The sequence below is a fragment of the Pseudoliparis swirei genome, chromosome 5 (assembly GCF_029220125.1).
Source record: "Pseudoliparis swirei isolate HS2019 ecotype Mariana Trench chromosome 5, NWPU_hadal_v1, whole genome shotgun sequence".
Lineage (NCBI taxonomy): Eukaryota > Metazoa > Chordata > Actinopteri > Perciformes > Liparidae > Pseudoliparis > Pseudoliparis swirei.
The window spans coordinates 9,691,396-9,705,025 of NC_079392.1; the positions used below are offsets into that span (position 1 = coordinate 9,691,396).

Here is a 13,630-nt window from a genome sequence, read left to right on the forward strand (position 1 = left end):
GACAAATTTAATCTGTTCTTATCAATGATAAATATATTCTGAAGGAGAAGACTGGAAAGCTGTCAAACTACTAACAAATTGCACAATGTAGCATTGCATGTAAATTCCAATACAATACACATGCTATTGTTATTGGCTTTCAAAGCATTAAATAAGACGTCTTTATGGGCTAAGAGGATGTGATTGGGGGAAAATGTTCCAGAACCTAAACCCGCACATTTGCGAAGCATTTGCACTCTCTTGGGGCCGCCCTCCGAACTAAAAGATGCTTACTGTTGAGGATGTTTTCTAGTCGCTGAGTCATGGATCCCTCCACTCTCTCTGTGCCATCAGACTCCAGCCTCTGGTGGATCGCTGCAAGACAAAAGTCAGTAATAACTGTAAAGGACTGCGTATGATTGCAAGTCGCTTTGGATAAAAGCGTCCGCTAAATTAAATTTAATGTGATTGCCAATACACTGAAATCCATCTAAATAATAATCAGAGAAATATTAAATAATAGCATGGATGTTTGAGTTGGGAAGAAATGTGAGAAAAGCAAAAGGAGCGGAAAACTGTTTTCTACACTGAAAATTAATCAACGTGCAATCCCCCGAGAGGAACATTTTCAATTTCAGGAACTGAAGGTAAAACAATAAACAGGCCCTACCCCAGTGGTAGATGGGAGATAACCTCGCCGGTTCTCCGCCCACAAATGCTGCATTGAAACTATCCCCCCCCCTCCTTGCGCCTGTTCCCACGCAGCAGCCGATGTAACCTTGCCCCAGCGGTGACTGTACTGGATCAATTCACCTAACCGAAGTTATTTACAGCACAGTTTTGTGGTCTTGGGACATTTGGAGCCCTTTGACCCGGAGGTAATGTGAATCTAAAATGTTTCAACTCTCGGAAAAACAACATTTGGGAGAGCAGAGCTGGAGGTCTGGATGCCAAAAATGACTGTTGCTGAGAGGGGGTCGGACAAACTCTGATGGCTTGTAGCCATCATTTGGCATGAAGAACTTTACGTGGGAGAGGGAATTCCAAAAGAGGGAATGAGGGGAGAAAACAGAGAGAGAGTAAAAGAGGCAGAGTGAGCGGTGCGGCTACCCCAGTGAATAAATAAATGGTGTGCCGTAGTGGGCAGCTGGGTGCTGAGAGCTGCAGTGCGGGTTTATTGACAGACAGAGAGGAGAGTGAGAGGAGGCTTAGGAGACCTTCTCTCACATACTTGGAGAGCGACTCAAAAATGCAACAGGCAAACATCTCAAGAATGAAGCTAAGAGACCGAACCATGGTCTGTCCACTTCCCTGTCTTCCTCCTTTTTCCCAAATGCTCGTTGTTAGCAGAGCTTGGAGAGAGCTTGAGGCAAAGTGAAGGGGGCGAGTTCTGTAAATAAATAAGTGGGTCCATTTTAACAGACAGAAGCCTCAAGGCAGAGACTGAGGTATTCCTAAAACGCACTATTCAAACATGCCTTTGCCTAATCAGTACGGACGGCGCTGGCCCTCTCATGGACCTTTCGCATCTTGCCGGCCGGCCGGCAGAAAATGCAGCTAGATCGAGGTTAGGACAAAGGCACGTAGACGTGGAAGTGTATATGGGAGAGCAGGATTGATAGGGCTGGACACACAGGAAGACTAAGACACACACACACACACACACAAACACGCGGCAGGTCTGCTTCACGTCTCCCCCCTCGCCCGCCCGCCCTGCTGCCAGCTGTGTGTCCTCCGCATCTGTCACACAGTGAAGGGCTGATGACGTCACGGCTAACCTAAACATCAGGTCAGAGCCCGGATAACACACGCAGCCAGGACCTGAGGAAGAGCTGCAGGTCCCGCTTCACTTCCTGGAACCATTTGAGGGGAAAGAAAATGAATACGATTAAAAATACAGTGTCCCTGGATTCTAAAGCTGGAGATGTTTTGACTCCTGCCGGGGCTCGGGGAATAGGCCCTGGGAATCTGGCATTTTTGGAACACGGTAGCCGTTCCGTTTCCTGCATCACTGGGAGACTTCCTGTTCACACAACAATGAAAAACCTCAAATTTCAACATTTTAGTCGAAACAACCCCGGACTCCCTGACAGACCGTCAGTCAGTCAATCAGCCGGAGCAGCTCAGTCTCAAGAGGCTCAACTTGTCACCGAGGCGCCACTCAAACGCCAAAACCTTCCACCAGTCTGCGGCGGTTCACACGGAGAGTTTACAGGACCACTTGTCACTGCAAAGCAAAAAATCCATTCTTCAAAGAACTAAAATGTTCTATTCAAACAGGAAATCTGCCAGTGGGGTAACCTAAAACACTTCAACGAGAAAGAACAACTTGAAACATGAAAATTCAACATAAAGGTGCTTGAAACCACATTTTTTTATTAAATGCCCATTCGGCCTCACAACACAATTTCCTCACTGAGTAACTACATCATCCGACATAAAATAAGTTTAAAGAGCTGACCTGTGTCTTGTGAACCCCGTCTGACCCCGCGACCCTGTGTCTAATCCGCCCAGATTTAGGGTTCAATTCCATGTGATGCAAAGCACATTTAAAATACACACAGTCCTGCTTATGAGACGTTGGTAAAGCTTTATCTTTGTTTAATTTCAGAGTTCTCCATCCACCTTTGTTCACGCTGTGATATTTAACAGCACAGCATGTTTAAACTCTTCTCTCTTTCCTTCTGTATTTGTAATTTTTGGTTTGCTTAAAAGCTGTTACACGAGATATGGACAAGACATTTTGAACCATTTCCTCCTTATTAATCAGCAGAAACGCTGACATTCATAATGAGGCCTCTGCTTAATAAGTTCTGCATCATATATATTCAGCCAAATATCTATCTGGTGGTTGTGACCAATTCCTTTGCTTCAATAAATAAAAGGTATGCGTTAATAGTGCCATTTGGATAAATGCTTCTGCAAAAAGCAGGGGTGTTGATCTGAAATCAGCTCATTCCTTAAGCTGTGCACATCTTTTGAGGCCATGCAACTTGATAATTCACTTCTAAACGGACCTCTGGAACCTCAAATATTACAAGCGCAGCATAAAAAGCTGTCTGGAGCTCCCAGTCTGGTTTCTCCATTTGCAAAAAGGTCAACATCAGTTTACTAATCCAAACAGCACTGGCATTAACACGATTTGTGGATTGCAAAGGAAAAAGTCTAAACTGTGTGCTTAAAAGGTTCTTAGTGCATTAAAGAGATGAAGGAATTTGTTCTGCCATTTCTGTTGGAGATGATTCGCTTTAGTGGAGAGCAATTAAGGAGAGGGAGGGTGTCCTGCTATTTGCTCTAAATATTTTCTAACCGCCTCATTTCTTTTCCCAGATTTGGCTTCCCCTCCTCGTTTCCACCTTGCCGGCAGCAGTACACTTGCGTGAAAAAGTAAGTCCTAGACGTCTATTGAAGTCATCAATAAAAATCTCACATGCAAGCAGAAGTGAAAATAAACAGAAGCGGAGAGACCAGAATGTCTTGCTGGTGATTGAGAGGGCTGGAAGCACGACAGCGACGTCTGACAGCAAATCCTGAACAAGGAGAACACACACGCACCCTGTTGGATGCGTTTCTTCTTTTTTCTCCACAGCTAATTTCTCTTCAAATGTTCACAGCTACATCTCAGGTGAGAATCATTTGGATCGACTTGGAACAACAGAGAGCTGCCAAACGCCGCCGAGGGACAAAGAAAGGATCCACAGTCGCTCAGACAGCGAACTGGGCCCGGCAGTGAGCTGTTGCAGAGCCGTCTCCAGCTGGATGGCGGCTGGTATGTCGGTTTGGCTCATTATACCTAGCATGCACAATATCCTCACTTGAGCTTTCCTTTCTGGGATACCACTTCACCGCTTAATGACCGGCAGCCAAATGGTGGCCGAGAAAGGATGTTTTACTGCTGGAATAAATCATGGTGTGGAAATTACATTTGTATGATATTCTATCTTTTGTTCTCTTACGTTACAGGAACGCACCTGTGCCATTATGATAATGTTGGATTTTGTGTCTTTTGTGGCCTGGTTGATAACGAGCTAGCGAGTTTGTTATTGTTCATTTATAAGTGTAATTGTTACAGACAATCAGCACTCAAAGTGTTCAGTAGGACTAGTTCATCCAATGTAATGCACATATTTAGGAATAGATCTCTGCACATTGTATATTGTTTTTGTATTTCATAGTGAGAACCTCTGCACATTCCTTGGAGAATTTTGCACAGTTCTGCACAAAATGTGTTGTATTATTATTATATATATTTATATATAATACAAATTGTTCTAGTATTTTGTATAATGTTATTGTAATTTTGTTATATATAGCATCATGTATTGTACTTCTTTCTATTAATTTTAATTAAATTTTCTTTCGCAAGAAACAGTCTAATTCTGAAATAAATTCCACAATACATTTAAAATGAGTTCATAATCCAAACAAATAGGTGTTGCAAAGAAAATGTGGCATCTCATAATCATTTTGTATTCGGGCCAATTCAGCGAATCATGTCCTGTCAAAGGCATCATTATGCCCTCTCAGTTCACAGGTCACTTAAGTCCATCCACAGTGTATTGCTTCCTCCGCCTGGAGAGACTGTACATTTCCTTTTGGGGCAAGTGGGCACACAGTAGGCACGCTCAGTGTGAACGTCAGAATGACTGAGCATTGTTCCCATTGGTCATATTGGGCTTTGTTATCAGCACTATCAGTCCTAATACTCTGGCCTGCATTGTGTTGGGCTGCTCCGTTTATTTAGATTCAGCCATTAACAATGAAAACATTGAAAGCAATAATAATAATGATGGAGGAAGAAGAGTGTACGTATAAATAGTAAGGGGAAGTAACTGAGCGGCTATGGCGGGAGGAGAGAGTAAACAGACAAATTTATGAATGACGAAGCGAACAATTGATTTGAAGTATCTGGCAGAGCGACAGCAGTCAGTCTCTGCTACCTTGAAATCGCCTTGGCATCTGGAAGCAAATCTAGCCAAGTGTGTGTGTGTGTTTCAATTTCCAGGCTCGAGCGAGACTAAAGCGAGACTGTGTGTGACAGGTGTGAGCTGATTTCATTTTGATGAAGGTGAATTAGCCGTGTTGTGGTTGGCTGCTGAAACTGTAATACGAAGTGGGGGCTTTTCACACAGCGTCCAAAAGAGCCTCTTTAATCAACCGCTGCTAAACCGCATGTGACGGGGGAAAGGTAAATCCTCACACACACACACACACACACACACACACACACACACACACACACACACACACACACACACACACACACACACACACACACACACACACACACACACACACACACACACACACACACACACACACACACACACACACTTTTCTGAGCAGAGAAGAAGAGTGATGATCTGGAAGTGTGTGTATTAATTGTGCCATTTGGTGCCATTCCATAGCACACAAACATGTGTTAATCCCTTTTACCTGCCAGAGCATCCTGGGCCTCAAAGAAGGTACTGAGGCCTCCTTTCACATAGGCCAGACTCCCCTCATTCTTCTTCGTAGCCTGCTTCTTCAGATTATTGGCTCCAATCTTCAATTGCTCAAAACTGAGGAAAAAAAATGATAAATATATTAAGGCATGTGTCAATATTTGCTCGTCAATTAATTCATTTTGGTCTTTAAAATGTCATAACATTTTTTTTAAGTAGTTCAATACGATGTCTTTAAATTGCGCCGACTTTTTATGTTAAACGAAGAAAAGCAGCAAATTGTCATATTTAAAAAGTCAAACATATTCATGTATCTCAGAAACACAATCGCACACAAACATTGGGTCAATGTGTGTGTGTGTGTGTCCCAAGTAAGGCTTCCTCTGCAGGAAGAAAGAGTCACCCAGCAAGGTCCAAACAGAGGCCCCTGGTCACACTGGATCTTGGGGTCTGGGTTACTGGAAGGCTAAGCAGGGGGAGAGGAAGCCAGGAGAGTCCAAAATAACTCTCCTCTGCCCTGACATGACAGTCAACGGGACTCGGGGCTTTTGGGTCAGCGGGCTGCCTTGTCTACATACTCAACTGTTTTCTAAAAGGACCAAATGTGGAGATATAGCCAAGACAGTCCAACCTCAAAATGAAAGCCATCAAACCAAAGCATGACACAATTATCTGTATGATTTCCTGCGGTGTATTCTGTCTAACTCCTATTCTTTTATGTTTTGTCACAGTATCTAAAATAGGGGCAAAAGATTAGTGTCCTAATTAATTCATCTATTGATTATTTTCTCCATTAGGTCCAACGTGATGTCTTCAATTATCTTGTTTTGTCTGACCAACAATCCAAAAACTAATAGTTACAATTTACTATCACAGAAAGGTACACCATAAAACATCTACATTTGAGTGTTTAAATAATAAATTACCCATCGATTGACTCATCAATTAATTGACTAACTGCAGTTCTAGTGCACATAATCCTCTGCTCAGTTTGGTGGGGGTATAAAAAGTATTGTCTCTTTGGCAACACAAGTATTTTCCTGTCGTTGAGCTCACCTGTTAGAAATGATTTTGACTGGAACAAACCATTAAGAGTTTCTAGCACAGTGAACAGGACGCAGAGTGACAGACTCTTTGGTTCATTGCTGGACCAAGCCAAGCCACAGGAAATTAATCCTACACCTCCGTTAGAAATATGTTGTGCTGTGAATAAAAACGCATGTTTTCTGGAGTGCTTCTGTCAAAAGGAATCTTTTTTTCCCATTTATTTTTAAGAGTCATAAGGGACAGTAGCTTAAGATTTGTTAAGAAGAGGACCTACCTGGAGCCCATGTGGTTTTCTATGAGGTACCAGGTGGCAGAGAAGTTCTCACTGGTAAAGTCTCCACTCATTCCTGGAAATGTCAGCTCTATGTCTTTCTGTGGAAGTTTGCCTCTGAAAGAAGAACGATAATGAAAGATGAACACAGAAGAAATCATATGTCTACAATGTACAGATCTGCAGTGTACAATATAAACAGTAAAAAATACCACGGATAAAATAATGCAGTACAACTGTAATGACGCTAAAACAAAGAAAAATAAATGACCTATTAATGACACATTGTGAGTGGGAATGGATTGGCAATATAATTGTGAGATCCTATTTGCATGTGATGTTGGGTTCAGTATTTCCAGCAGGGGGCAGTGTGCAGCCAAAAAGTACCCTGGCTGGGAGAGCTTGGCGTGGGAAGTGCAGTGTGTGATGCCTGGGTGCCCCTGGAGGACCCAGCACTCATTAGGGAAGCTTGATCTCTGCTAATGACCCGTGGCCTACACAAACCAAACCCTCAGCCCCCCACCACCACCCACTGTGCTGTTAAACAGAAAAAGAAAAAACGTCACCCAGAGAATAATTAAGATCCACGGTCTGTGAAACAAAAGAAAACATACACTTGGTGACGAGTGCACACAGTAAAAAAGGAAAGAAAACCAGAAGCACTGCGTTGTGAGTGCAAACACATACACACTCATTCATGCTCATTCAGCTGCTCCTGAACGCATCATCTCACTCTTCCGGTAAGCTTTGGTTGCCAGCTCAACAGCGAGCATGACTTCTTCTTCTCTCCCTCCCTCTTCCTCAGTGTTGTGTCTATAGTATCCCCATCCCCCTAATGATAACGATATATGCAACATAGCAAGTTCATTTTGCTAGGTTGTGGAGGCGGAGGTCAGGTCTTAGTTGCATGCCTCGGCTCCTAGCTCGAGAAACATGCTAGTTAGCCTAGCTCCCCCGTCGTCGTAGGCGGAGCTCAGCTGTGCAGCTACAGTCTGCTGTGCCGTGTGCCCGGCGATGGGTAACGGGGTTGGGGAAATCGGTAACTCTAGTCTAGCCTGCTCGTAGCTGCTGACAGAAGCCTGCGTTTCACCGCTCACAGGCACCGCTGCACAGCACACCTGTTCGAGGACACGGTGTGGTTAGCGGGAGCTCTATAGTCAGGAACGTGGAAAGGTAGGGTGCCAGAGGAGTGGCCATGGCCAGCTGGGCCGGAGCGGGCGGCTGAGAGCGGGCGGCTGCTGCTAAGGTTTGATGGAGATACAGTCAGATTGGTGAATACGGTAAATATGCCGCCCGCCGTGTGGGCATGGAGCCTGGGCTTGTGCCAAGGTGTGGAATATGGATGTGATTGTGGTTATGCCAAGTTTTTTATAAGGCTTCTATAATTTTCTCAGATTTTCTCCCCATCATGCGTCTTTCCGACCGTATAAATAATGGTGCTCGAGGTGACCGCTAATGATGGTCGAGGGGACTGAGGCTCGAAGACGGGAAAACCTGATCTGATGAGGAGAGGAGCAGGGAGGAGGCATTCATCGAGTGGAGCGAGCGCGTTCCATTTCTCACGGAGAAGCAATAAGTTGAGATCAATGATCACAAGTTGATCACGGACTTTTCCACTGACAACTTAACATTTATCTGCTTACCCATTCAGAGTATACTCCATTCGCTTGAGTTTGATTATAGAGTTAGACTCCCCACAATTAATTGTCCACACAAAAAAAAGCAAACAAAAACTTCCATTAAATAAATCAAAACACAATAACACACAAGTGCACACAAATAATTTAACACAATTAACAAAGCATTCTCCCTAAATAACTCTCTAAAATGGTCTCTGTGGTCTACTAAATATTTTTATGTTGCCTAACTGAACCCTGCTGAGCCCAAGAGAATATGTCTGCCTGAATGAATCGACGACTCCAAGTCATATTATTACTCTCACATCGAGGCCGGGTCGAGGGAGTAAGAGTAGCCTAGCCATCTTTGAATCTAATTAATTAATCTCAAAAATCACAACCACACACATTTTGAAAGCCTTGTTTTTTCTCACATCAACCAACCAAAACACTACAACAGATTCAGTGTGATTGATTACCGCCACCAGGTAGTTTGGTTCTTAAAACCGATAAAGTTATTATTGTTGGAGATTTAATATCCATGTGGATGTTGATAATGATTGCCTTAGTAGCTGCATTCTCCTTGTTGTTGGACGACATTTTTCTCGAGAGTACAGAAACCACACACTCACAGCTGGCCGCACGTCTTGTTCTTACTTATTATATTTATGACATTGCATTTTTGAGTCTTCCCACAGAATCCCCTTCTGTCAGACCACAACCTCATAACTTTAATTTATACTACGGTGTACTCCGTTGTACAAAAAGATTTTTTTACACTAGATGTAACTGATAGGATAGTGCTAAATTTAAAAAGAAGCGATTCCTTTGTATTTGATTTCGATCTATTCTCAATAATAGAGGAGAGGACTGGTCTACTAAGTCGTCCCCATTCTGATTGACATGCTTGTTGACAGTGCTCTCGGCTCTGAGAAGAGACCCCGACTCGGAAGAAGAAGACAGAGAGGAGAAGAGAGAAGGGTTTGCTCCCTGGGCAACCCTCAGACCCCTGAAGCAAAAGCAAAAGCAAGCAAAGCTTCAGAAACTGCTTCAGGCGGCGTCGAAGAATCCGAAATGTTTCCAAGAGATGGTCTTAAAACATAAAGGCCCCCTAAGTGAGCCTCCGTAATGCCAGATCAATAATAAAAAAAAAAAAAAAAATAAAAATAAAATAAGCACAGTAGCCAGCAGGACAAAAGCCAGAGCTGACAGAGAGTCACAGCCTGTAAACCTTAGTGGTAGCCTATTTTTTTTTTATGTGGAATTTTTACTTTTTACACAGATTTAATAATCTAGGGACAAAATTCCCATAACCAGCCTCAACCAGTGTAATTTGTGGATGGGTGGAAACCGCTGGAACCCCTGGTGTATATTTGTATATTTTTGGATTATCAACGCATGACCAACCATTTTCTTTTTTTTTCTTGCTTTTCACATCTGTCTCTCTGTCTCCCCCCAGCCAGCGAGGCTAAAGACGTTTTTTGCCATTATGCCTGTGTCTCTGCTATTATCATTGTGTTATCAATAACAGGCCGCTGTGCCACACTCCACACTCCTAAAAGTTATTACTCTCCTGAAGAAGCCCACTCCTGGATCCAGAGTATTGGGTAACCTGAACCCGATCTCTAACCCTTCCTTCTCCAAGATCCTCCTTGAGTGAAAGTGGTCGCAAATGTCAGCTGCGACAATCATTATAAGTTTATTTTTCAAATGATCAGTTTTGATTTAGAAATTAAAAACCCCCTTACTTGTAGGCAGCACTGGTGAAAAACTCTCTGTTAATTACTTACAACCTCTCATTAACATGTCCTGGTCTTGTTAGACCTCATATGCCTGCATTAGACCATTACATCTCGTTTCAGAGGAGTCTAACCATGACTTTGGGCAGACTATCAGGTTTATTCTGGCATTTGTTTGCACATTTTAATCAATTTCGATTCTTGTATTTGTTAATGATACCAGGCCAACATTAATCGATGTTACCAACGAGGTTTACTGACCCTTCTGATTTGTATTATCTTTTACCTTACTTTGGATTATCACCTAACACTCCTCATGTTTAAACTTATGAGGAAATTTATCATAACACTCAATTATTATAAAACAACACTCAAAGAAAGAATCAACTAAAATTAAAAAACAGTCTTAAAGAACCAATAAAAACATAAACTCAGACAAAACCGAAGTATTTTATCGCCCTGAGCACCTCAGAGATCATTATCTGGTGTGATGTGGATTCTGTGAGCGGCGCTGGCATCCAACACACACACACTGTAAAGAATGGCGGCGTCTTTTTGATCGACTTGTCCTTTAACTCCACGTAAAAAAATCTCAAGGACTGCATTCTTTCTCTATAATATATCAAAAAAAAATCAGGCTGTCTCTCAAAAGATGCAGAAAAATTGGTCATCGCGTTAGCGTTCGTTACTTGAGACTGGATTACCGCAACTCCTTTAGCTGCTCTAATAAATCTCTCTCTCTCCCTCCCAGAGTTGATCCAGCAAGCTGCAGCTAAGTCTTCAACTAAGAAAAGAGAGAAACATCACACACTCCCTGCAGCTGCTGCTGCACTGGCTCCCCAGTTAAAAAAAGAATCACTTTTAAAATCTTAACCTATATCTTAAGGGCTTGTCGTACCATATTTGCCCCTCTAGAGAAACTCACTACTAAATGGACTAGTTTTAGTTTCTAGAAGAGTTAAAAAGTAGAGCCTTTGGCAGACGCCTTTGGTTAAGCTCTTATTTATGGAACCAACTTAGTCAGTGATCAGAGGCAGACACAGTCACCTAGCTTAAGACCTAGACCTTACTTCCTTTGACAGAGTTTATAGTTAGGGCTGAATCAGGTTTTCAGGTTTTCCCTACTCCAAACATAGCTGCGGGGGGCTTTATAGCTGGGGGCGTTTGGGGATCTCTACTTTTTACCTATCTCCTTTTTTTCTCTCTCCTTAAATTTTCATTCTCTCTCAATCACTCCTTTACTACCACGTCTTTCTTTGACTTCCTTTTCTCTTTCGTCATCTGGGCCGTATATCCCTGATGGATCGCTCCAGATCCCGTCTGGTGATCGGGGCTAACTGCTCGGGCTGTCCTGCTGTATTGTCTGACCTCCGAGACTCTCCCACTCGCCATCTGCCTGATGGATCGTGGAAGTCTCCATCGTGGAATGCCTACTACCTACTATCATACTCACTCGTCATATTTCATATATATTTTATCTCTAATCTCCTTCTGTTCTCTACACACATCATCCATCCTAGGAGGATCCTCCTCCTGTTGCTCTCTCCAGGTTTCTTCTTTTTTTCCCCTGAAGGGTTGTTATTTTTTTTTGGTTTTTGTGAGAGGTTTTTGGATGTCTAGGGTCTATGTATTTGTAACCCAATTACTCCAAGACAAATTTTGTTAATTTGTGATAAATAAACTGAATTGAATTGAATGTGTGTGACAACATATAATTTTTGTAATGGTTAAATCATTATTTCGCAACAGAGTGAACGTGCATATGGACATACACTATGTTAGGCAATGAGTATTATTAGGATGGGTGAAATTGCAAGCTGCACATGTATAAAGTATTAGTTTCAAAGCTCAGAGTTAATTTTTTTTAGGTGATTTTAACTCTTCCATTATTTTCCATGTGATGAAATTAAGGCTATTGCTAATTGCAGAATGAAATGAGTGGATTTTAAACTAGGACAGTTTCCGAAGATACTCCCAAACAACTATTGCTCTCTAATCTCACATTTTCTGTACCTTCAAAAAGTATTAGAATGAAAGTAAACTTTATATGTTTGTTGACTTGCCTCTATAAGCTCTCTACCATGTTCAGTTTGCAGAAGACACAAGTAGAACGGTTCTTAGTGTTTTCCTCTTAAAGCTGCAGTCATCAGGGGTTGTACAACATCTTTATACAAGCATCACACCTCTGACAGACACTGCGGCATGAGTACCAAATCACCAGATGAGGCAGTTTCCTCTCCAGTCCTGTATTGGTAATATTTATCTAATAAAAACATGTAAGACTTAGTGTATGTGTTAAGTCCTCAACTATGTGTTTGACTTGAGTGGGTTGCTCTGTTTAAACCGAAGGAATGTCAACACTAGAAAAGCCCTTAGTCACGTGTAAATCATCAACAATATAAACTGAAGTTACTGCAGCTTTGTCTGTCACAAGAAATGTATTAAACTTGCAAGCAAAGGACAGTATTACTTGCTTGTATTGTTAGTATTTGTTTAATTTCAGAGTGAGGGGGAAATCCCCTCTCACTGCCTAACAGACATCATCCTCCTCGGGTCACTATTCTCTTAATTTGTTGTTTAGCATGTGGAAATATTTATATATTTATTTTGATTTTACAAATTAACAAGACAGGACATTGAGCATACAATACAAAGGGAAAGGAGAAATAAAAAAGGTAAAGAACAACAAACTGACCAAAAAATAGATACAAAATAATTGACACATTGAAACAAATGACACATTCGCACATCCCCAGTCTGACATAAGTACATCTTTAAGGTTACATCATCAAATCAAGTCAGCATCGTTTTTAATCTGGCACAGCAAAGTCCAGCCCGGAGGGGTCAACCATGCCTAAAACCGGTTGTGGAAATATTTAGCTACAACTTAGCTCTACGTACAGACTAGTTTTGATGATGTAACCTATTTTAATCTAGTGACTTAATCACTTATATTATATCCAGGCCAAGTATGACGTTACAAACAGCCGGTGCAAACATCTACAGCTGAATAACCATCCGGTGACATCACAGTACAAAGATGCGCACAAGAGTGAAGCTCTTTTGAAAACAAACCCTTCCACCCCCCTCCGATTAACCCTTGTGTCGCCTTCGGGTCAATTTGACCCGATTCAATGTTTCACCCTCCTGTCGCCTTCGGGTCAATATGACCCGATTCAATGTTTAACCCTCCTGTTACCTTTATATTTATTTACTAACATATTTTACCCTTGAGGTCAATATGACCCCAGCTATTAAAATCTCCAGAAAATTATTAGAATTAAGATTGTTTTCCAAGTTTAAGTGTGAGGTACTTTATGTTTGTTTGTTGACTCCCGAAAGAACACCGACATTAAACATTGAATCGGGTCAAATTGACCCGAAGGCGACACAAGGGTTAAATCTGTTCAGGAGTATTTGATTCTAAAACCCTCCCTGTATCAGATCAACACGTTGCTGTCAAAGAGAATCGTTTAGGCATTCTATGCTCGGTGTTTAACGCAACCCTTGGAGACGAGTGAATGGTACAGCCTG

The 13,630-nt window shown here is 42.1% G+C and overlaps 1 protein-coding gene across 1 annotated transcript in view; it reads right to left on the reverse strand.

Moving 5' to 3' along the window:
• Positions 1 to 13,630, reverse strand: part of exoc2 (exocyst complex component 2) — a 35,798-nt gene that overhangs the window by 17,251 nt on the left and 4,917 nt on the right. The window contains exons 4-6 of the mRNA XM_056414403.1: positions 6,745 to 6,858; positions 5,416 to 5,540; positions 274 to 354 (exon numbers count right to left, since the gene is read on the reverse strand). Coding sequence (XP_056270378.1) covers positions 274 to 354; positions 5,416 to 5,540; positions 6,745 to 6,858 — 320 coding nt within the window. The remainder of the gene's footprint in view (positions 1 to 273; positions 355 to 5,415; positions 5,541 to 6,744; positions 6,859 to 13,630) is intronic.